Here is a 25,661-nt window from a genome sequence, read left to right on the forward strand (position 1 = left end):
ATTAAAAGGGCAAAAATGAGAATATCTCATTTACTCTCTATATTTTTATTTATTCAACTTCGTCAATTCTATAGAAAAATAATAATTTATGTCTTAATGGACTGAAAATCTATGTCTTTTTATACATGTTTAACATGTGAAAAAAAAAACACCAAAACAACATCGTTGCCCCTGACAATACTACGGCGGTTAAATTTTTCAAATAATTAATCAAATATTTAATGATTGAATCCTGGCATATTGTAAAAAAATTTCTCCTATAAAATAACAACTCTTCTGTATTCTAAAAATTTTTCTTCCATAAAATAACAATTCTGAAAATGCTAATCACTTGATGATTCTCTACAAACATTTCCTTATTTACATTGATGGCTAATAAAAAATTTCTATGAAACTAGAAAAGGACCATTGCGCTAGGACCGACGATGAGTTAATAGTGCAATGGTTAACAATTAATCAAATATCTAAAGTTTGAATCACAATTACGACACTTTATAAGATATTTTTCTATTTTTCTCTAGTAGAATGATAAATCTAAGAATATTAGCCACTCCAGATGGACAACCGTAAGTACTTATCAATTTATCTTAATGGCTAGTGAAAAATTTTCATAAAACCAAGTTAATCATCTCTATAAATAATCAGTTCGAAGAGTTAAATACTTATTAAAAAAACAACAACATTGTTGCCCCGAGCTCTGATGAGAATCCAAATCTCACACAGGGCACATTACAACTAAAAAATTTTAAAAACTTATGACACTGGTCATCCACTAAAATATATATATACTTTTTGATTTATCTTCATAGTTGATTAAAAATGTTCTTAGGATCATACCAATTATCTTCGAGATTAATCCCATAGAGGTCGATATCTAGATTATAACAAATAATAATGAAAACCACATTATTTCCCCGAGGCACGGTAAGCGGTAAAACGGCGAGACCTTGTCCATGCAACGATTGCCGAAACTCATGCATTTCCTAACTTCTTGTCTTTTGTCTTCTCCTTCGGCATTCAAAACAGTCGGCACATGGGTAATGATCATTTGCTTTATTGCCGCGCTTGATTTGTAGTTTGGAAGGTGGAATTTTCAAATCCTCCTCGAGTATCTGTTGCAGTCTCTGATTCTCCTCGATCAACTCTTCAATGACTCTCTGGTGGGTCAGCAGCTGATATATATAAAATTATACCGATATTTAAATAAATTTTATTTTTTTATTATTATTATTAAATTAGTTTATCGTTATTAATCATAAAAAGAAACATACACATATACAACAATTCACAATTAATAAGTGTGCAGGGGAGTCTCTGACTATTTAGCAAGCGATAAAGAGGCTTAAAAGAAGAAGAGACAGTTACTTACCACTTCAAGCACATTGTTTTCCAAGTGCAAATTTCCAACCTGAAGATGAAGAAAAGTTAGTGCCTGAGCAATGCTTAAATTTGTGGGAGTTTTTAACAGGTTATTCAACATCTGGACTACAAAAATTTTAATTAGCAAATGTCAAATTTTTTACTCCAAAATCTATTCAATTTACAATAAACTGGCAAATAAAATGTGTGAAGAAACAGCAAGTATCAGCTAAATTGTAGGCAGGTTACCATTTCATTAACTTTCATCTCAGAATCCTTGAAAAGGGGATCCTGCAAGAAATTGTTGATCACCCTTTCGGTGTGACTTGTAATTGCTCTTTCTGGTACCTGCTCTTTGGATGCATATGAATTATGCATAACTTCTTCAGTAGGTCCTGTATAAGTATTTCCAAACTTTAACTCTGACACCTTGTCACTCGAGACTTCTGCATTCCCGGCAGGAGTTCCACTTAGGGTGTTCACCTTGCTTTTACCAGGTCCAGAGATGGCGCCTTGGATAGAAGCTAAGACGGGCATACTTCCTACATTTATCATAACCTTCTCAAGCACTTCCTGAGAACATGAGTTGCTTTCAAAGCAAGAAATATAAGCGCCAAAATGCAAAATATATAATCATAGAAATATTAGCCGATACCCCAAAACTATTCTGGATCCGGTTAACCATTCCAGGCTTCAAGGCAAGTCCTGCCACAAGATAAATAAACAATTACTGCTATTTTCATAAACTTTAGTCTGAATGAATCCCTTATATGGAAACAACAAAAAACAATGATGGATTTTCATAAACTTTAGGTTTCAATGAATCCCTTAAATGGAAACAACAAAAAGATACATTGACCATTTTCTGATATTCAAACCATCCATCTAAAAATAAGTGGCAGGAATACTATTTTGATCATGAAAGGATGGAAAGGCAATATTATTATAAAGAATTGTCTTTTAGAAACAGTGACCAGTTGTTTTCCCTTTTTCCAGAGAAATTAAAGAAGTTTGTGCCTCAAAATAATTAAAAAGAAAAACTCTACTATCAATCCAATTTCTCTAGAATCTCAAGGTCATGTCAGAAGGTGAAGATCAGGATTGATATACCTAACAGAGAATTAAAGAACCAGATACATAGTTCAGTAGGAAATTAACATCTCCTACAAAATTGTCAACAATAGGAAGATCTGATAGCAACTATGATATACCAAAACTATATCAATTAACAGAAGAAACACAACCTACTTTTAAAGTTCTTATTGCAAAGAACGCTGATAAGACACATACCAACACCAAAGCCATGTCCTACACCAACTCCGCAACCAACACCAACTTCAATGTTCTTCAAGCCCAACTTCCTCAGCTAACAGAACAGAGCAGAAATCAATATAGTTTGTTAGAAAAGAGTCTGCATGCCCAACAATTTATGGACTGTCCTTACAGAACTATTAATGTGTCTTCCAACTCCAGAAAAAGCATCGGTTGCACCTCTAGCAGCCGTCAAGACATGCTGAATTGCCGGTATTGCACCTGCAAGTTTGCTTGTCGACATTAATATTGCTAGAAAAGCACTGATGATGAACAATGTGATTCGTAGGTACTCATTAACATCAGTAGGGTCATCATTCCCTCCAAACTCAATATATAAACAGGATTCCACATATATACGCAGTCCATCAGTAAGCTAAGACTAGAATCACTTTACAAACTGAGAATAACCCACGGCATTCAAATGGAGTTAGTTATGTAATTCTCACTGCATCAGGCTAACCATTTTTTTGTGAACTTAAATCTCAGAGCCTTTTTCAAGGAAAAAAAACCATCATATTCTAACAGCTCGAATCCCAGGCTCAGACGTCTGTTATCATCAAAGACCTCACCTTCACTCATGCACGCCCAGAACTTCATAAAAATGTGAAAATAAGTAGATAAAACCGCTGAATCATGATGGTAACGATAGGAAATCAACAAAAAAACACAGTTTGGAATCATGAAAAAACCCAATGCGGATAGAAACTTCGAGAATTTCCCCAAACAAAGACATTGACAAAAAAAAAAAAAAAAACAACACCACAGCCGAATCAAACCCCTAGGGGATCGAACAGCACCCGATCCATCGCAGGTGGCGGACGATAGACCGAACTTTGCCTCTAAAAACCTTCTCGGATCCATCAGCAAGAACGGTGGGATAGCATAGGGAAGCATGGCGTTACCTAGATATATAGGTCGGCCGACGCCTATGCCGACCCCACAGCCGATGCCAAACCCCGTGAAGACCTGTGCAACCTTGAGGGAGAAGGGATTCTCCAGCCGGAGTTCTGAGCTGCTTTTGGAACTCCGCGTGGTTTCCATTGGCGATGAAAGGGGCAAAGCAAAAGGCGTAGTGATGCCGGGAGCCAGCCGGAAGAAAGGAACATACTGGGCAGAAAGGCGCAGAGGTTACCCAAGACTGTTTTAAAAACTGTTGAATCAGCGCCGAATTTGGGCCGGACCGAAGACTGTATTAGAGTAATCAAGAACAATTCGTCACTTTAGTACAATTAAATACCGAAAAATAAATCATGAGGATAACGCTCGTAGCGTGTACAGGGTGAGGTAATTTGTGAGATTTCTGTGCCCACTGCGAATCGATCCTATATTTTCTGAGGTAATTTGTGAGATTTCTGTGCCCACTGCGAATCGATCCTTTAATTATCTATGGCAGTTCGTGGGGAACACTGAGATTATGACTGTGAAAGATGAAATCGGTACCGTTCCTCCTACACTGTCCCACAATGTTGAGATGGAGTAATATTGGGGAATGTCCGATTAGGAGGGTAAATAAATTAAAGGGGCGTTTGATTTAGGGGAATTGAAGTGGGGAATGAGAATGAGAATCATTGATTGTCATTGTTAATGTTTGTATTATAGGAATAGAAATACAAATAAGGGAATGAATCTTTGAAATTGGGTAATGACTCATTCTCATGTACCTCCCCTTCAATGAGTCATTACCTTATTTTCATCAATCAAAATATTTTCTTATTCCAAAAATACCCTTGACCTAAAACTAAAATTTTCTCCCTTAATATCAAATATCAAAATATATTTATTTATTTTTTCTTTCATATCACTTCTCTCTCCTTGTTCTCTCTCATCATATTTTCTCTCTCATCATTTTATCACACACTTTCTCTCTCCTTAATCTCTCCTATCACACTCTCTTTCCTCTTTTTTTCTCATTACACTTTCTCTCTCATCATACTTTCTCTCTCCTCAATCTCTTCCATCACACTCTCTTCCTTCTTTTTTTTCTCATCATACTTTCTCTCTCCCATCACACTCTTTTTTTCCTTTTTTCTTTTTTTTTTCTCATCACACTTTCTCTCTCCTCAATCTCTCTTGTCACACTCTCTCCTTTTTTTTTCCTCAACACATTTTATCTTTCATCATACTTTCTCTCTCATCAATCTCTCCCATCAGACTCACTGTTCTCTTTTTTTTTTTCATCACACTTTCTCTGTCATCATACTTTCTCTCTCACCATACTTCCTCTCTCCTCAATCTCTCTCATCACACTCTCTCTCCTCTTTTTCATTATATTTTCTCTCTCTTCATCCTCTCCCATCATACTTTCTCTCACACCATATTTTCTCTCTCATCTTCTCTCTGTTGATACAGTCTGACCTGACTGTTGTTTTGATATTGACACTGATTTAAGTTTGTATCAGATATTAATTAAACTCAGATTGATTACTGATCAAGGTTGATCAGGTGGAAGGGAAAAGTCCAAGTATGGAAACTTGGCAGGCGAAGTCGGAAAGGGCTCGGTAGCTCATTCTCTGGACCGGACGAAGTCGGAGAGGGCTCGGTAGCTCGTTCTCTGGACCGGACGAAGTCGGAGAGGGCTCGGTAGCTCGTTCTCCGGACTAGGTCAGAGAGGGCTCGGTAGCTCGTTCTCTAGACCAGGAAGGCTTTAGGGTTTAGGGATGGGAAGCTCTAAACCTACATAGGCATTGGATCGGTTTGTTGACCTATCCAATGATACTATGGTTATCTGATCGGTCACCAGACCGATCAGTAACCAATCAATAACTCTCTGTGAACTCACCGAAAATTACTGATCGGTCTGTAGATGATCAGGAGGCAACGGAGTTCGGGAGAAAGGATAGGGGGATCAGTCTGTGGACTGATCCACCTATAGCCTGATCGGTCCACAGATCGATCAGAGCCCTCCTGGACCGATCAGGCTGTAGCCTGATCGGTCAAAAAGTCTGTGGATCGGTCTGCTGACCGATCCACAATAATGTCTATAGTTTCTGCTGTTTCTCTGCAACTTCTGATTCGTCTGATTTAACCATCTGCTGTGAGCTTTTTAAATCTGCAGGTTGCAGGTATCATGTCAATGCTTAAATTCAAATCAAGCTCTATCAGAAGAATAAGACAAAGTGTTCTTTCTACTATGTTTCGCTGCAAATGGTGTAATTGGAGCATCAACGTTTACTGGCTGCGATCTGACTACGATCAGCTGGCAATCAACTTGACTCCTGCTTATTGGTTCGAGCTCAGAGACACCTGTGAAGACCATGGGTTCTATTGGTGTGAGTTCAGAAAACCAGATGAGGAGGAAGAGTGATTGGCGACGTCTTAGCTTGCAGCAGCGATTCGGTGCAGGTTGACAGCGATTCGGTACAGGCTGAACATAGTGGAAAAGCAGAGGCATAAGAAGAATGATGAAGAGATGTTCGAAAAAAAAGAAAAGAAAAACTCTCTGTCGATCAAGCGAGTGTGCTAAGCTTTGAGCTCTTGGCTGAGAAGTTGCTTCCTTCTTGCGCTCTGCTTTCACTGCCGTCTTTGCGTGGCTGTGAGCATATTCTTCATTCTCTTTAGTCACTGATCATTGTAAGTCTTGTGCTATATTTACATATCTTCTGAGACTTTGTGGAGAGGTTACTCCACCAAGAAGGAGGAAATCTTTAGCCTGAATCTATTGGTGTGAGTTCAGAAAACCAGATGAGGAGGAAGAGTGATTGGCGACGCCTTAGCTTGCAGCAGGGATTCGGTGCAGGTTGACAGCGATTCAGTACAGGCTGAACGTAGTGGAAAAGCAGAGGCATAAGAAGAAGGATGAAGAGATGTTCGAAAAAAAAGAAAATAAAAACTCTCTGTCGATCAAGCGAGTGTGCTAAGCATTGAGCTCTTGGCTGAGAAGTTGTTTCCTTCTTGCGCTCTGCTTTCACTGTTGTCTTTGCGTGGCTGTGAGCATATTCTTCATTCTCTTTAGCCACTGATCATTGTAAGTCTTGTGCTTTATTTACATATCTTCTGAGACTTTGTGGAGAGATTACTCCACCGAGAAGGAGGAAATCTTTAGCCGGAATCTATCCGGGGTGTGATCTACTGAAAGATCAAGGGATCGTCCACCTTACGGACACGCCGAGGAGTAGGGGCAAGTTATCCCTGAACCTCGTACATACTGGTGTTAGTGGTGTTTGTCTCTTTTTCTTGTATTATATTTTCGTTTGCATATTTCCGCTGCGCTAACGACTTGTAGGAAGAAATTATTTAAGCTTTTAGAGGAGGCTATTCACACCCCCCCTCTCTAGCCATCCGAAGATCCTAACAAGTGGTATCAGAGCAAGGTTCTCTTTATCCGGATTAACACCCTAAAGAGCAAGAAGATGGCTATGAAGGAAGGGTTTAGCACCAATCGTCCACCCTACTTCGACGGAGTGGACTTTCAATATTGGAAGAGCGCCATGGAATATTATCTCAAGACCGACATCTCAATGTGGTTCTCCGTCAAGGAAGGGTTTACACCTCCGAAGGACGAAGAAGGTAAGGAACTAGACTCATCAAGGTGGTCCGCCGAGCAAACTCGCAAAGGACAAGCCGATGCCAAGGTAGTGGTCACTCTACAATGTGGGATAGCCAAGGATCAACTCGTCAAGGTAGGTCCATTCATGAGCGCAAAAGACTTGTGGAACAAGCTCATCGAGCTCCAAGAAGAAACTCGAGACTCTCGGATCGCCAAGAGAGATTTATTCTTAAATCAATTACAAAACCTCACCATGAAGGAGAACGAGACGGTAAGTGAACTACACGAAAGGTTCAAAAAAATTATCAATGGTCTTCATTCCGTAGATGAACACGTAGAGAATCGCGATCTTATAAGGTATGCTCTCAAAGCCTTTCCGAGGAATGCCTTGTGGTCATCTATGGTAGATGCCTACAAGGTCTCCAAGGACCTTTCAATTGTTAAATTAGATGATTTTTTTGTGAAATGGAACTCCATGAATTTGCTAACAAGGGTCAAAAAGAGAAAGGTATTGCCTTAGTTGCAGGAGAAAAGAGCAAAGATGGAAGAAGGAAGAAAGAAAAGAAGAAGGAAAAAGAGATTCCTTCATCCTCATCCTCCTCCGAGTCCGATGATGAAGGTGGATCATCATCAAGCGAGATGGCCAACTTTGTAAGGAGAATCATGAGAAGGAGCCAGAGATACAAAGGGAAAGGTAAATCTATCGATCAAAATGTTGATAAAACTAATGTCACTTGTTTTGAGTGTAGCAAGAAATGACACTATCAGAGCGAGTGTCCAAAACTCAAGAAGAAGGCGGAAAGGGTCAAGAAGAAGAAAGCTCTCAAAGCTACTTGGGATGAATCCTCCTCAAGCTCATCGGAGGAAGAGAAGAAGGAGAAAAGCACACGTCAGCGTTCATGGCAAGGGAGGAACCAGATTCCGGGAGTGATGGTGACACGAGTGATACCTCAGCCGCGACTTCATCTTCTTCGGATGATGAAGAGGTAACTTCTCCTCATTTAGAAAAATATTATAAAACCATTGCACATTTATCTACTTTACTTAAGAAATCAAAAACTCAAATTAAATCATTAAAAGATGAAGTAGAGCACTTGAGGGCCCTTAGGGAAGATGAGGTTGATGACCTACATCAAGAGGCCCTTGAGGATGAAAACAAAGTCTTAAAGGGTGAAGTTGAGAAACTCAAGAAAATGCTTGAAAAATTCTCAACTAGCTCTAAGACCTTAGATATGATTCTAAATGCCCAAAGGGCGGTCTACAACAAGGCTGGGTTAGGATATCAACCTAAGGAGTCTAGTTTCATTTCGCTAGTGTCTAGAACCCAATTTCATAGATCACATGCTTCTAGGGTTCATGAGACTAGGAAGGTTGTGACCAAGGCATGGGTTCCTAGGTCTTTCATTGTAGATGCATTAGGTCCCAAGATTTGGGTACCTAAAACGTCTATCTTTCATGTCTTGTAGGCATTGGTCAAGGGGGAGCATCTATCAACTTGGTTTGTTGATAGTGGATGCTCCAAGCACATGACCGGGGACAAGTCACTCTTTACTACCCTTCAAAACAAAAATAGAGGTAATGTGTCATTTGGTAATAATGGTAGCCTTAAGGTTATAGGAGTTGGAGACATTCATATATCCGAATGTCTCCAAATCAAGAATGTCATTCTAGTCAAGGGGATGACTTTTAATCTCCTAAGTGTCAGCCAATTGTGTGATACGGGTTACACAATTGAGTTTCAATCAAGTCAATGTCTGGTCAAACACATTGACACACTTGACACGGTACTAGTAGGCACAAGGGTAGATAACATTTATCAAGTATCTTTTAAAAGTGCTACTAATGCCTCTGCTAAGTGTTTCATGTCAAAAGAATAAGAATCATGGCTTTGGCATAGGAGGTTGGCCCATCTGAACATGAAGAATATTTGAAAGCTGGCCAACAAAGGATTAGTGCGAGGCCTACCAAGCATTAAGTACCAAAAGACAAAATTATGTGATGCATGTCAAAAGGGTAAGCAAACAAAAGCGTCTCATAAAGGTAAAAGCGCTGTAAGTACATCTACTGCTTTAGATTTATTGCATATGGATTTATTTGATTGCAGTAATGCCATTTCATTGAATGAAAGTAGATACTACTCAGTGATCATTGATGATTTTACTAGATATACATGGACTTTCTTTTTGAAAAATAAGGATCAAACCATAGATATTTTTGTTTCTTTTTGTAGAAGAACTGATCCTGTCTGAATCAGAAGTCAAAGGACGCTGGGGACGTGGCGCTCCCTGCTGGATCCTCGAGTGCTCCGGCGAACCTGCAACAAAACTGAGCCGGGAGGGGTGTCCCGGCGACAGCCCTCCGACGCTCAAGTCAGGCGAGGAATAACAAAGAGGTGGCTTCAGAGATTCAAAACCAGCGTACCTCCGGTGAAGAAATGGAGGCCTTATATAAACCTCTCGAAGGAGCCTGGGCGCGCCAATCAAAGCAATCACCTGCTTTCGACCATGCCCATGTATGGGTTTGTCAGAAGGGCATCCATAAGGCCATACCGCTACTGTATCAACCTCTCCATGATGTGACGGCGAGATCCTCCATCGTGCAATCTTGTGTACGGCATAATCATCAGACATGCCTTTGCTAACATCCCATATCCCGAGCCGAACGAATAGGCTGCTCGGCTAATCTTTGTATCCTCGCCCTTATCCTGGTAGAGCGGACCACCCGCTCGGCCCTTCGGTCCCAGCCGGGCAGACACCCGCTCGGCCATTCAGTCTTCCCGCCTTGGCGTCGGAAACCCAAACCCATGGCTGGGTTATCTCTGGCTCCGCTCGGACCTGCTCAACTGCTCGGCGCGGCCATTACCCGCTTAGTCAACCCTCCATCTGTCCTCAGGCTGGGACCCTTCAGGAAGTGGGTCCCCCATTCTTACCGCCGGATCACTTGCCTTCCCTTCAAGTCTAGTCGAAGGAGGCAGTGAGTCCGACTGACTGGACTATGTGTCCGAGCGGGCGGTCGTCGCCTCACCGTCGCTTATAATATCCCTTGAGCCGTTCGGCCCTTATGCCAAATTCAGCCGCTCGGCTCTTCGTTTTGGATGTCTTGGCGCTCAACGTGGATGTTTGCTTGTCTAAATCTTCTCGAAAATCAAGCAAATCCTTTTCATTAAGTCGAAGCATGCGCAGTATGGGCGCATTAATTGCGCCTGGTGACAGAGCGCCACGTGGCTCTTCTTGCGTGGCGGTGATGATCCGTACGATGGGACGCCGATTACTTTGAAATGGACGGTTAGATGATGACCTTGTCTCTCGTGACCTGCATCCGACGGACGAGGCCGACCAGCCTCGTTCGCATAAAGCCTTCGTCTTCGCCTTTACACTGCATTCTCTGTTTCATTGCGCGTCCTCCGTCGAAGGTGCCCGCGGCTGCATCATTCCGGCTGTCCTAATTCTTGCCTCTTGGTGGTTTTCGGCTTTCCGGTGATCCTCTCCGTTCATCTTCCCTCCGTAAGCTTCTCCCTTCCTTTCGTTCGGCCTTTCCCTTTCGTGTGGAACTCCTTTCGTTCCCTTGCTTGCGAACTCTTATCTGTCCTCCGTTTCCGAGTTTCTTTCGGCTTCCTTCTTTCTTTTTCTTGGTACTTTAGTCATGGCGAGCACTTCCGTACCCGCTGTTGACGTTCATGGTCCCTGGTATATGACCATGGAGAGTCGATTTGATGAAGAGGGCGCTCGGCGTCTTGTTCGGATGTACGGGATCCCGGACGACCATGAAATAATTGTAGCCGACCCGACCGACCGGCCCCATAACCCGCCGATCGGTACCATTTGTTTTTTTCTGGACCAATTCCAGGGCGGCCTTAGATTTCCCACCCATCCTTTTGTTTTGGAAGTTTGTAATTATTTTCGCATCCCGCTCGGCCAACTTGTGCCGAATTCCTTCAGGCTGCTGAGTGGGGTGGTCGTCCTCTTTAGGCTGCACAGTATCCCACTCGACCCCCAAATATTCCACTACTTCTTCTACCCCAAACAATCCGAGTTGGGTACTTTTATTTTCCAAAGTAGAATAGGCTTCAAATTTTTTGAGAATATGCCGACCTCCAACAAGCCTTGGAAGGAGTTCTTCTTATATCGACTTCGGCGGCATTGAACCAAATGGCGGACCATGTGAGCCAGTAGGAGCTCGGCAAATTCGAGCAATCGACCTACCTTCATGCGTAAGCGGTTTTGTCAGTCGGTGGTACAAAATCGACGATTGCTTCTCAAGGGTGTTGTACATTTTGGATTATCTCCCGTTCGGGACAATCTCCCGCATGAGTAAGGACTCTTTACTCCTTCGCCTTTTTATCTAATTGATTTTAATTTTTTCCATGCAGTTGAAGTCATGTGGCGCTCCAAGGCTACCGATCATCTGAAATTGAAGGCCGTGGAAATTGGGCTACCAAAAGAACTCGCGGCGGGTCTCATCCCAGCCCGGCGAGATCAGGAGGGGCGCGGTCGCCTGAAGCAGAGGTTGCCCGTCCGCTTCAGCGGAGGTTGAGGCGGATCCTGTTTCCGCTGGGAGTCCCCAGGCCGGGATTCACCATTGGAAGTTCGGCGGAAGCGTCGAAGAGGCTCCACCTTCCGCCGACCCAAGAGGGCGATCCACAGGCGTCGATCGAGATCGCTTCTCCAGATCGCACGCCGTCGCAGATCAGGACCCCCGTGGCCTCGCCCACCGCACAACCCTCTGGCTCTCCTCCACGGACTCGTTGTCGCTTACGATGGTTGGGCGAAACTTCAACCATAGGGGAGTCCTCGGGCAGCTGAAGAAGTGCCGGCCGGCCACCCAACCATCAAGACTACCCTTCGATTCCCATCGAAGGAATATTTATTGTCTGCCGATCGGCCATCGAGCCCCGTTCACGAAATAACCTTGACGGGTCCGCTCGCCAAACTTTTCGAGGACGCCCAGATTCGGGTGGCCCTCATGACGCCCAAGCAGCTCGGCGATAACCACATGCAGCAGGCCACTCAGGTAGGTTCATTTTTCTTCCTGTGCCATGCTACTGTTCGGTTCCTGATTTTATTATTTCCCTTACAACATTGGGCTGAGCAAATTGCCACTAGCCATAGGCTGGTCGAGTTGGAGGACCTCATGGAAAAACTCCAAGTCTCGGGGGGTCCATCGGCCGAGCGGGAGAAACAAGCCCGTGAGGCCGAACAGAAGAAGGCCGCCGACCTGGCTACGGAGGTGGCTCGACTTGAAGGCCTGGTGAAGAAGCGCGACGAAGACATGAAGCGCGCCAGCAGCCGGAAGAAGCGGGCGATCGCTGATATGGACAAAATGAAAGTTGAAGTCCGAGCCCTAGATCAGCGATCTAAAGAGCTGGAAGCCCAACTAACTACCGAACGGGATGGGCGCTCAGCTGAACGCACGAAAGCGGAGGTGGATCAGAAAGTCCTCCACGATTCACTGATTGCCTCCCGGGCGGCGTTCAGAAACTACAAGGAAGGGGAGCCGAGTCGTCTGGCTGCTGCACATCAAGATTACCTCCGCTCGGAGAGGTTTGGCACGAAATTTGGCGGCAGCGTTTCTTCGACCTTTGCCGAGGCCGTTAAGGTCACTGTGGTCTACTTGAAGAAGGGTGGCCACCTTCCTGCGGGAATGCACATTCCCGCCTCCGATCTGGCGGCCATGATAGACGACATTCCGGACGACTTCTTCAACTTCGAAGACCCTGAGTGAGGAGTGTTCCTTGTCTGTACCTTGTTTTTACGTTTCCTAAGCCTAGCGTAACTTTTTGTACTTGCCGTTCGGCATGCTTCCCTTTTAATGTAATTATGTCTTTGCTTGTGTCTTCCTATCCATAATATTCTTCTGTTTGCTTAACGTTTATGCTTAGAGTTAGTCATGCTCTTAAGCATTCTCCGTCACGCGGCCGGTCAGCTTAACCCATTAAACAAAATCCGAGCAGGAGGGCCTACTCGCTTTACACGTATCTAGCCAGTGTGAACTCAACAAACGCCAAGTATCGAAGGACCAACGCCCGAGCGGGCCTAAATGTTTTAATACTTGTGGTTTCCGTGGTTTGTTATTCTCTGATATTCGTTCGTCCGACCGGGGTATTTATAGTCGCCGGACCGACTCTCGATTTTTAACGATGGTGCTCGTCGGTTTTCCGCTCGATTTTTATAGACGCCGGCTCGTCTCTCGATTTTTAACGTCGGAGCTCGACGGCGCGGATATTTATAGCCGGTCGGCGCGGCTCTCGATCTTTAACGACGGAGCTCGTCGGCGCGGATATTTATAGCCGGTCGGCGCGGCTCTCGATCTTTAACGACGGAGCTCGTCGGCGCTGATATTTATAGCCGGTCGGCGCGGCTCTCGATCTTTAACGGCGGAGCTCGTCGGCGCGGATATTTATAGCCGGTCGGCGCGGCTCTCGATCTTTAACGACGGAGCTCGTCGGCGCGGATATTTATAGCCGGTCGGCGCGGCTCTCGATCTTTAACGACGGAGCTCGTCGGCGCGGATATTTATAGCCGGTCGGCGTGGCTCTCGATCTTTAACGACGGAGCTCGTCGGCGCGGATATTTATAGCCGGTCGGCGCGGCTCTCGATCTTTAGCGACGGAGCTCGTTGGCGCGGATATTTATAGCCGGTCGGCGCGGCTCTCGATCTTTAACGACGGAGCTCGTCGGTCTTCCGCTCGGACGTTTATAGACGCCGGCTCGTCTCTCGATTTCCCGGCCAGAGGGTTTATAGACGCCGGCTCGTCTCCCGGTGTCCCGGCCGGAGGGTTTATAGACGCCGGACCGTCTCCCGGTTTCCTGGCCGGAGGGTTTATAGACGCCGGACCGTCTCCTGGTTTCCCGGCCGGAGGGTTTATAGGCGCCGGACCGTCTCCCGGTTTCCTGGCCGAAGGGTTTATAGACGCCGGGCCGTCTCCCGATTTCCCGGCCGGAGGGTTTATAGACGCCGGACCGTCTCCCAGTTTCCCGGCCGGAGGGTTTATAGACGCCGGACCGTCTCCCGGTTTCCCGGCCGGAGGGTTTATAGACGCCGGACCGTCTCCCGGTCTTTAACTGAGCTTGCATATATAAACCTCCCGGCCGAGCGGCTCGGGGGCCTTCGGATAACCAGCCGTTTGGTTACGAACACAGAATGCCTTGGGAATAATTTGTTTCCTGCGACAAAAGGAGTACAGCTATTTTGAATTTACACAAAATAGAGCAACAGCGCACCTCTCACCCAGCTCTATATGGCTGAAGGTGATTTGCACTCCTGGGTCGGTCCAGCATCCGACCTTCCACATCCTTGAGGTAATAAGCGCGAGGAGCTTCTCAACCACTTGAGGTCACCGAGGAGCTTCCAACTTGCAGACCTCTCAGGCCAACTTTCTTCCAAACTAGGTTGCCTACTTGAAGGCTCGGGGATCACTTGCGGTTGTAGTTACATTCCATACGTTGCGATGCACGCCATCAGTCTGGACGCTTTAGCTCTTTCCTCTTGACCAAGTCTAGCTCCATGCTCCTCCGTTCGGCGTTATCTTCATTATAGTTTTGCACCGACGGACTCCACCCCAACTTCAATCGGGATGATTTCGCCTCCATATACCAAGTGAAATGGAGTCGCCTGTTCCCTCTTTTGGTGTCGTGCGGAGAGCCCATAGGACGCCAGGCAGCTCGTCTACCTCCTCCTCATTCCGAGTCCTTAAAATTCTGAGGATCTCTCGGTTGGTTACCTCAGCTTGACCGTTACTCTGGGGGTATGCCACCGATGTGAAGTGCTGCTCGATGCCATAACTTTCGCACCACTCCCCGAGCAACTTCCCCGTGAATTGACGTCCGTTGTCGGAGACGAGTCGTCTTGGGATGCCAAAGCGGAAAATGTTATTTTGCCATATGAACTTTTTAACCATCTGCTCGGATATCTTTGCAAGTGGCTCAGCTTCTACCCATTTTGAGAAGTAGTCGACCGCCACCAATAAGAACTTCCGCTGCCCGATAGCCATGGGGAAGGGTCCCACGATGTCCATCCCCCATTGGTAAAACGGGCAGGCCACAGTTGATGCTTTCATCTCCTCTGCCGGTCGGTGGGACATGCTGTGATACTTCTGACAGGATAGACAATTTGCCACGGTCCGGGCAGCATCCTTTTGAAGTGTTGGCCAAAAATACCCGGCTAGCAAAATCTTCCTGGTTAATGACCGTCCGCCTGGATGTCCACCGCATGAACCTTGGTGCACTTCTCGAAGGATGTACTCGGCATCTTCCCAGCTGACGCATTTTAGGAGCGGACGGGAGAAGGCCTTCTTGTAGAGTTGATCTCCTACGAGGGTGAATCGACTAGCCCTTCTCTTCAGTAAATGAGCTTCTTCCCGGTCGGATGGGGTAGCTCCCGAGCGCAAAAACTCCACAATAGTTGTCCTCCAGTCGCTCGGGTATGTGATGCCCTCCATCCGATCGACATGTGCTACTAAAGATACTTGCTCGATCGGCTTCTGAGAGCCGACCGGGGATAACGCGCTTGCCAGCTTGGCCAATTCATCCGCGACTTGATTCTCCGCCCGGGGGATCTTCTGAATAATTACCTCCCTAAAGTTGGGCTTAAGTTTTTCAATAGCCTCCACGTAGAGCTTGAGCCTTGTACTATTTATCTCGAAAATCCCTGAGATTTGCTGAGCGGCCAACTGGGAATCTGAATAGAGGATGACCCGGGCGGCTCCAACGTGCCGAGCGGCCTGCAATCCAGCAATAAGGGCTTCATATTCTGCTTCATTGTTGGTCGCTCGGTAATCTAGCCGGACGGAGAGCTGCATCCGCTCTCCTTGTGGGGACAGCAAAACTATGCCAATTCCGCTCCCGTGTCTAGTGGACGATCCATCCACGAACACTTTCCACACAGCTTCAGGTTCCGGGTCCTGCACCTCTGTCACGAAATCGGCTAAGGCTTGTGCTTTGATAGCCGAACGGGGTTGATATTGGATATCAAATTCGCTTAACTCGGTTGTCCATTTGATGAGCCGTCCGGAAGCTTCTGGGTTTAAAAGCACTCGTCCCAACGGGCTATTGGTCTTGACGATAATCGTGTGCGCCAGGAAATAAGGACGAAGCCTCCGAGCGGCAAGGATCAAAGCAAAGGCCAACTTCTCGAGTCCGGTATAGCGGGTTTCAACATCTTTCAAGATATGACTAAGGAAATATACAGGTTGCTCCTCACCTCCCGACCGGACTAACGCTGATCCCACAGCCTGCTCGGTCGAGGATAAATAAATGTGCAACGGTTCGCCGACAGCTGGCTTGGCCAGCACAGGTAGGGAATTTAAGTACGTCTTCAGTTCTTCAAAGGCCCGATCGCAGTCTTCATTCCATTGGAACTTTGTAGCTTTGCGGAGGATTTTGAAGAACGGAAGGCTCTGGTCGGCAGTCCTGGAGATGAAGCGTGATAGCGCTGTAATCCGACCGGTCAGCCTCTGTACTTCCCTCATGTTTCTGGGCGGTGGCATGTCCTGAAGAGCCTTCACCTTGCTAGGATTAGCTTCAATACCCCGTTCAGTCACAATATAGCCCAAGAAACATCCTCCTTTGGCGCCGAACAAACACTTATGAGGATTTAGCTTGACCCCATATTTTCTGAGTGTATGGAAGGTTTCTTCCATATCTTTGCATAAAGTGGCCGCTCGGAAGGATTTGATGAGGATGTCATCTACATAGACCTCCAGGTTGTGTCCGATTTGCTCGCGGAAGACCCTATTCATCAATCTTTGATATGTTGCTCCGGCATTCTTCAGTCCGAACGGCATCACCGTATATGTCGTCCGTCGGTTATGAAGCTAACTTTCCCGATCTTAAGGCGGCGACTTGATGATAGCCCTGTAGGCGTCCGATACATATAAGCTCGCATCCGATCAGTAGAATCTACGAGCTGGTCGATTCGGGTAGAGGGTAGAAATCCTTCGGCAGGCTTTGTTCGGATCTCTGAAGTCGATGCATACCCTCCATTTGTTGCGGCTTGAGACAGAGCACCATTGGCTAACCGACTTGGGAATTGAACTTCCGTATGTGGCGGCCTCTAAGAGCCTTTCCACTTCCGCTCGAATGATAATATTCTTCTCGGCGAAATCTCTTCTCCTTTGTTTTTTTGTATCCGGCCGGACGTGAAGCTTATGTTGGGCTATGCTGGGGAGACACTGGGCAGCTCACCAGGCGAAGACGTCATGATTCATTTGGAGGCATTTGACCACTTCTTCTTTCTGTTCGTCCTCCAGGCAATAAAGGTTGTAGCCTCCGATCGGCTCGGATGGATCTGAACCTCCTCCTTTTCATCATAAATTAAAGCGGGAGGTTTCTCGGTTATGGCGTGTACCTCGATCCGTGGAGCCTTCCAGCGGAACAAGATTCTGCTCGGACCATTTCCACATAGCATTTCCGAGCTGCTAGCTGATCTCCACTTTGTTGACACAACAGCTCGGAATTCGCTTAACGCCGGTCGCCCCAGTATTACGTTGTAGGATGAAGGGGAGTTGACCACCACAAAGTTTGTTGTCCTCGTTCTCCGGAGCGGTTCTTCCCCTAAGGAGATAGCCAGTCTTACCTGTCCAACCGGCAGAACCTCATTGCCCGTAAACCCGTAGAGGGGGGTTGTCATGGGCAGCAGCTCGGCTTGATCGATTTGTAGTTGATCAAAGGCCTTTCTGAAGATGATGTTGACCGAGCTGCCAGTGTCAATGAAGATACGGTGGATGGTTTAGTTGGCTATCACCGCTTTGATGATAAGGGCATCATCATGTGACACCTCAACTCCCTCAAGATCCTTGGGCCCGAAACTGATCTCGGGTCCGCTCGCCTTTTCTTGGCTGCAACCCACCTCATGGATTCTGAGCTGCCGAGCGCTTGCTTTTCTCGCCCTGTGTGAATCTCCTCCGGTCGGTCCACCAGCAATAATATTGATTTCTCCTCGGGAGGTGTTGTTTCTGTTCTCCTCTTCCCGAGCGGACTGCCTAGGTCGCTCATTGGACCTTCGAGAGCGATCTTCATGCCTTGGAGGGAAACGCTGTTCGGGAGATCTCCTATATGTTCGCCGACCGGACTCTTGATGCCGCTGCCGGCGGTCGGGTGAAGGCGATCGACGAGGGCCACCCCGTCGTACGGGATGGGTGATTGAAGGCAAGCCCCGACAGTCGCGGGTGTTGTGGGAGTCAGTATTATGGAAAGAGCAAAACATTGGGGTCCATACCCTCTTTTTCTTCATCCTTGGCCGCTCGGTCGCTACCTCTTGGACCACCGGGGACTTCGCATGATGTGCCCGGGATGCCTCAACTCTTGGTCCTCTTGGTGGCTGATGGGCAGCGGGCTGCTTTCGTTCGGCATGAGTTCCCTTCCGTCGGGCAGCCTCCGCCTCTTCCACATTTATATACTCATTCGCCCGGTGTAGCATGTGGTCGTAGTCTCTGGGCGGTTTGCGAATGAGCGTGCGGAAGAAATCCCCTTCCGCGAGGCCTTGCGTGAATGCGTTTACCATCGTCTCTGAGGTGGCTGTGGGAATGTCCATCGCTATTTGATTAAACCGCTGTATATACGCCCGGAGAGATTCTCTTGGTTCTTGTTTGATGGTGAACAGGCTGACGCTTGTCCTTTGATAACGTCGGCTGCTCGCAAAGTGATGAAGGAATGCCGTTCGGAACTCTTGGAAGCTAATGATAGAGCCGTCTGGCAGCCTCCGAAACCACCTATGTGCAGATTCCGATAGAGTGGTGAGAAATACCCGGCACTTTACGCCATCAGAGTACTGATGCAAGGTGGCGACGCTGTCGAACTTCCCCAAATGATCGTCGGGGTCGGTCGTTCCATTGTAAGCTCCGATCAGCGGTGGTGTATAGTATTTTGGTAACGGATCTCGATGTATGGCTTCAGAGAATTGTCCGTGAACCTGCTCGGGTGGTGCGTCCGCTCGGGGAGCTTTGCCCTTCCTATGATCCCGAATGGGAGGCTCATCGGATGAAGATCCTTGCTCCCCGTGGGCGGGCGCGATTTCTGGGGGAGTACGGAAGAGAGCCCGAGGGAACCCTCCCGTTGAAACATATTCCGGGCGGTCTGCCTGCGCCGCCCGGCCTGCTGAAGCCGAGGTTGTTTGCTGTTGCGCTCTCTCAGCTTGTGCTTTCTCCTTTTGCTGCGCCACTATCTGGGCCGCCCTCGCCTCAACTATAGCGTTAAACTCTTCTTGTGAGAGTGCCACGGTACGTAGTCTTCCATCCTCGTCCATTGCTTCTGCTCGGATGCAGGTGCGTTCCCACAGACGGCGCCAAATTGATCCTGTCCGAATCAGAAGTCAAAGGACGCTGGGGACGTGGCGCTCCCTGCTAGATCCTCGAGTGCTCCGGCGAACCTGCAACAAAACCGAGCCGGGAGGGGTGTCCCGGCGACGGTCCTCCGACGCTCAAGTCAGGCGAGGAATAACAAAGAGGTGGCTTCAGAGATTCAAAACCAGCGTACCTCCGGTGAAGAAATGGAGGCCTTATATAGACCTCTCGAAGGAGCCTGGGCGCGCCAATCAAAGCAATCACCTGCTTTCGACCATGCCCAGGTATGGGTTTGTCAGAAGGGCATCCATAAGGTCATACCGCTACTGTATCAACCTCTCCATGATGTGACGGCGAGATCCTCCATCGTGCAATCTTGTGTACGGCATAATCATCAGACATGCCTTTGCTGACATCCCATATCCCGAGCCGAACGAATAGGCCGCTCGGCTAATCTTTGTATCCTCGCCCTTATCCTGGCCGAGCGGACCACCCGCTCGGCCCTTCGGTCCCAGCCGAGCAGACACCCGCTCGGCCATTCAGTCTTCCCGCCTTGGCGTCGGAAACCCAAGCCCATGGCTGGGTTATCTCTGGCTCCGCTCGGACCTGCTCAACTGCTCTGCGCGGCCATTACCCGCTTAGTCAGCCCTCCATCTGTCCTCAGGCTGGGACCCTTCAGGAAGTGGGTCCCCCATTCTTACCGCCGGATCAAGAACTAAAAATGAAAAATCAACAACAATTAAAACAATTAGAAGTGATCATGGTGGAGAATTTCAAAACCATAGATTTTTAAAATTTTGTCAAGAAAAAGGATATATGCATGAGTTCTCTACTCCAAGGACCCCACAGCAAAATGGGGTTGTGGAGAGAAAGAACCGAGTCTTGCAAGAGGCTGCACGAAGCATGCTCAATGAGTACTCACTACCGAGCTACTTATGGGCTGAAGCTGTAAATACAGCTTGCTATGTGCAAAACCGAGTCTTGATACATAGGTTTTTAGGAAAGACTCCCCATGAACTTTGGTTTGGGAAACCCCCTACAATTAAACATCTTAGGGTGTTTGGTTGTAAGGTGTTTATCTTGAACACCAAGGATCATCTTGGAAAGTTCACGGCTAAGGCTGATAAAGGGATACTGGTCAGGTACTCTCTCATCAGCAAAGCCTATCGAGTCTACAACAATAGGACTAAATTTATTGAAGAGTCCTCGGATGTAGCATTTGAAGAAATCCCTAAATCAAATGATCAATCGAGGGATGTAGGAGAAATTCAATTTGAACTTAGTGTTGGTGCAACCTTAGGTCAAGGTTGACCTGGTTGACCCGACTCGAGTTGACCTGACTCGAGGTGTATTTTGATGTTTGACGAGAATAGAAAAGTTGTATCTTGATGTTTGACAAGAATACAAACTTGGGAGATTGTTGGTGCAACCTTAGGTCAAGGTTGACCTGGTTGACCCAACTTGAGTTGACCTGATTCGGGTAAAGTCCAAGTATGGAGACTTGGCACGGGAAAAGTCCAGGTATGGAGACTTGGCACGGAAAAGTCCAAGCAGGGAGCTTGGCACGGAAAAGTCCAAGTATGGAGACTTGACTCGGAAAAGTCCAAGTATGGAGACTTGGCACAGAAAAGTCCAAGCAGGGAGCTTGGCACGGGAAAAGTCCAAGTATGGAGACTTGGCACGGAGAAGTCCAAGTATGGAGACTTGGCACGGAAAAGTCCAAGTATGGAGACTTGGCACGGGAGAAGTCCAAGCAGGGAGCTTGGCACGGGAGAAGTCCAAGTATGGAAGCTTGGCATGCGAAGTCGGAGAGGGCTCGACAGCTCGTTCTCCGGACTAGGTCAGAGAGGGCTCGGGAGCTCGTTCTCTGGACCGGACGTGGAAGTCAGAGAGGGCTCAGTAGCTCGTTCTCTGGACTGGATGAAGTCAGAGAGGGCTCGGTAGCTCGTTCTCTGGACTGGATGAAGTCAGAGAGGGCTCGGTAGCTCGTTCTCTGGACTGGATGAAGTCAGAGAGGGCTCGGTAGCTCGTTCTCTAGACCGGACGAAGTCGGAGAGGGCTCGGTAGCTCGTTCTCTGGACTAGGTCAGAGAGGGCTCGGGAGCTCGTTCTCTGGACTGGACGAAGTCGGAGAGGGCTCGGTAGCTCGTTCTCCGGACTAGGTCAGAGAGGGCTCGGGAGCTCGTTCTCTGGACCGAATTAGGTAGAGGGCTTCCTGGTTCTGGACTAGGTCCGAGAGGGCTCGGTGGCTCGTTCTCTGGACCGGATGAGGAAGTCGGAGAGGGCTCGGTAGCTCGTTCTCCGGACTAGGTCAGAGAGGGCTCGGCAGCTCGTTCTCAAGACCAGGAAGGCCTTAGGATTTAGGGATGAGAAGCTCTAAATCCACATGGGCATTGGATCGGTCAGCAGACCGATACTCAGGTTTATCTGATCGATTTGGTAACCGATCAGTAACCAAACAGAGGTCACTGTGAGTTATCTGATCGGTTTATAGACCGATCAGGAAGCCTACTGATCGGTCCACAGACAGATCAGGAAGCGATCAGAAACGAGAACAAGTATGGGGATCGGTCTGGGGACCGATCAGCCTAGGGCCTGATCGGTCCACAGACCGATCATGAGACTCCCAGACCGATCAGGTTGGAGCCTGATCAGTCCAGGCCTAGCCGTTGCGACACAACAGCTAGATTTCTGTGTTGCTCTTTGTATTCTTCGCAGGTGCAGGATATAAGGCTGCTACTGGAGAAGAAATACATCTCTCGATACAACCTTCTTCTTCCTCACTCTTGCGATTTGAGCTTTGCTGAGCTCCCTATTCCTGAAGCTTCGTGTGAGCTTCCCTCGACTGGGTGATCAGCTACTGTTGACATCGTGAAGTTGCTGCTTCATCGAACTCCAGTCGACGAGAAGGCAAGCAAAGTGTTTTTACATTTATATTGTTCTTGTTTTCTTTCTCTATTGGTTGTACTCCATTCTTGCTGTTGCAAGAGAGATTGTGGCGAGGTTTCTCCACCCAGAAGGAGTTCATATTAGCCGGTTATCCGGGGTCTCATCCACCGACGGATTGATAGGCTTCGTCCACCTTACGGACACGCCGAGGAGTAGGAGTATCATCTCCGAACCTCATTACATCATCGTGTTTGAGGTTTGATCTTCTCCACTTTCGTTTCTACATTGTATTTCCACTGCGCTAACCTAAATTGTAGGAAGAAACGATAATTTGAGGTCGACTATTCACACCCCCCTCTCTAGCCGCATCCGAAGGTCCTAACACTTAGAAGTCTAAGTTTGAATGATCAAAACATAGAAAGAGTCGAAGTTGACTCCGATGATGATGAGCAAAGGCAACAAAGGGCTCAGGCTGATCTCTTGTCTGATACTGAGTCCTTGCTTGTGCCTAGTGAGACCACTCATGAGACACCGCCAATACCAAGGCAATTTAGGATAGCGTCTAGTCATCCCCAAGACCAGATTGTTGGAGATATCCAACAAGGGGTTAGGACTAGATCATTCTTTAGAAATGAGTCTAATGAGGTCGCCTTGATCTCAAAAATCGAACCAAAATTAGTTGGTGAGGCATTGCACGATCCTGACTGGATCATAGCTATGCAAGATGAGTTAGGTCAATTTGAAAGGAGTCAAGTGTGAGACTTAGTTCCTAGACCTAAGAAGACCACCATTATTGGAACCAAATGGGTTTTCAAAAATAAGTTAAACCAAAAGGGAGAAGTCGTAAGAAACAAGGCAAGACTTGTAGCCAAGGGCTATAGTCAAGTCGAAGGCCTCGATTATGATGAGACTTATGCTCCCGTGGCCCGATTAGAGTCCATTCATTTAATGCTAGCTTTTGCTGCACATAGAGGCTTCAAGCTCTATCAAATGGACGTTAAATCGGCCTTCTTAAACGGTTTCATTAAAGAAGAGGTCTTTGTTGAACAACCACCGGGGTTTGTGAATATCGAAGCTCCAAACCACGTGTACAAGCTCAAGAAAGCTCTTTATGGGCTTAAACAAGCACCTCGAGCTTGGTACGAAAGGTTGTCAACTTACTTACTAGAAAAGGGTTTTGTAAGAGGTCAAATAAATCCAACACTATTTCTGCGTAGAGATGGTGAAAACATATTTGTAGCCCAGGTGTATGTCGATGACATAATTTGTGGCTCAAATAACAAAGGTTATTTGAATGAATTTATCACTCACATGGAAAGTGAGTTTGAGATGAGTCTGGTGGGAGAATTGACATTCTTCCTTGGACTTGAAATCAAACAAACTCGAGATGACATTTATGTCCATCAGACAAAATACACTCAAGAGATGCTCAAGAAATTCAAAATGAGTGACTCTAAGGAAGTATCCACTCCAATGGCGACAAACACTCGCCTTGACAATGATGAGAATGGAAAACCAGTTGATCTAACGCAATATAGAAGCATGACCGGTAGTCTTCTATATCTCACAGCTAGTCGACCGGACATACTTTTCGCTGTGGGCATGTGCGCTAGATATCAAGTATGTGCCAAGGAATCTCATTTAATTGCAGTTAAGAGAATCCTGAGATACCTTAAGGGCACAATTAGAGTAGGTCTCTGGTACCCTCGTACTGAGTCTTTTGATTTGATAGGTTATACCGACTCCGATTATGCTGGGTGCAAATTATATCGGAAAAGCACTAGTGGGGGTTGCCAATTTTTAGGTTCATCATTGGTTAGTTGGTCAAGTCGGAAGCAACATTGCGTTGCTCTCTCTACGACCGAGGCTGAATACATTGCCATGGGAGAGAGTGTATCACAATTGTTGTGGATGATCCACAGCCTAGAAGATTATGGGCTTTCGTATAAGGGAGTGCAAGTGTTGTGTGACAACATCAGCACAATAAACCTAACGAAAAATCCAGTCCATCATTCAAGGACCAAACACATTGACGTGTGTCATCACTTCATTAGAGATCACGTAGCTAGGGAAGACATTGCGCTCACATATGTTGAGTCAAAATCAAACCTAGCCGATATTTTCACCAAACCCCTTCCGGAAAATGAATTTAGTCATTTAAGGAGAGAATTGGGAATGTGTTTGGCTCAATAGGCCAATAGGACTTCATCATGATCAATAAGGTCAATTAAAACGACAAGAGAAATTGGGAAATTAATTTGGACAACTTGGGGACATCTCACACAAACTATAAGGTTTAAAAAAAATTATTTTTGTTTGCTAGAAATGGGGTGAGATGCTAGGATCAGCCAAATTATTTAAAATGTATCATGCATCCCTTGAATAATTAGGTTGAAGAGACATAAATCGAGTATGGGGAAGACCATTACATAATTCATGTGTATCTGGTTCCTAGATCTTACTCATATATTCCAACCAAGGAAACTTGGTTGGACCTTTACCTAGAAATTATCTAACTTTAGTTGATGTGTTGATTGATACCTTTGATCGATACCTTTCATGATTTTGATTGAAAATAGGACAAGTTGTTGAAGTAATGATAGCAATTTGGATATATTTTAATAAACTCGAAACTGATCATAGCAAGGATGTGTTTTGAACCAGGTAATAAATAGCCTGAGTCTTCATTAATATCTTGGTTCACTATAGATCATAGTTTCAGAAGTTTTTCTGGTTTTGAAACCTTAAAATTCAAAACGTCTGAACTCTATGCGTTTGGAGTTGGTCTGAGTTTTTTTAATGTTTGGAACCTTCCGGCTCTGAACAATTTCAGACCGTAAGAGCTCATCTTTCGAAAATATTTATTTTGTAGATTCTTCAGGTTCTAGGTTTTGAATTTGGAAGTTTCTGAACTTCTTGAGTTCTGAATCTTCAGAATTTTCGATAGGAAACTTCTACGAATTTCAGTTACTGAATGGAGAATCTTCAATTTGTCAGACACTGATCGGTCTACAGCCCGATCAGGAGAGGCTGGATCGGTCTGTTGACCGATCCAGAACTCTCTGTTTGTTTACTGATCGGTCTAGCGACCGATCAGGAGGTTCCCTGATCAGTCCACCGACCGATCAGGGTATTCCCTGACCGAACAGGAGGTTCCCTGATCGGTCAGGATCTCTCCTGATCGGACAGCCGTCCGATCATATCAACACCTGGATCGATCACTCATCCCTCTTAACTCTTCTCGATCCTTTCTCTTCCCATTGCACGCCGAAGCCCTAGCCGACACCCTCCTACGCCTCAACTCTTCTCTCCTTTATCCGAAAGATACATAAATGGC

General features: G+C 46.5%; 1 protein-coding gene across 4 annotated transcripts; it reads right to left on the reverse strand.

The window, feature by feature from the left end:
* Positions 1-768: 768 nt before the first annotated feature.
* On the reverse strand, positions 769-3,814 carry LOC122017435. Of its 4 annotated transcripts, none has more exons than XM_042575055.1 (7): positions 3,471-3,814; positions 2,804-2,892; positions 2,650-2,725; positions 2,015-2,064; positions 1,609-1,932; positions 1,370-1,408; positions 769-1,157 (listed from the first exon to the last, which is right to left on the reverse strand). In XM_042575055.1, the coding sequence occupies exons 1-7, from the start codon at positions 3,712-3,714 to the stop codon at positions 984-986; spliced, it is 996 nt and encodes a 331-aa protein (XP_042430989.1). In that variant the 5' UTR covers positions 3,715-3,814; the 3' UTR covers positions 769-983. The 4 variants fall into 4 exon arrangements, with proteins under 4 accessions (XP_042430989.1, XP_042430988.1, XP_042430987.1 ...); XM_042575054.1 differs by having other exon boundaries at positions 769-1,172; positions 3,471-3,813; XM_042575053.1 differs by having other exon boundaries at positions 769-1,172; positions 3,450-3,813.
* Positions 3,815-25,661: the final 21,847 nt, after the last annotated feature.

This window comes from Zingiber officinale, chromosome 8B (assembly GCF_018446385.1).
Source record: "Zingiber officinale cultivar Zhangliang chromosome 8B, Zo_v1.1, whole genome shotgun sequence".
Lineage (NCBI taxonomy): Eukaryota > Viridiplantae > Streptophyta > Magnoliopsida > Zingiberales > Zingiberaceae > Zingiber > Zingiber officinale.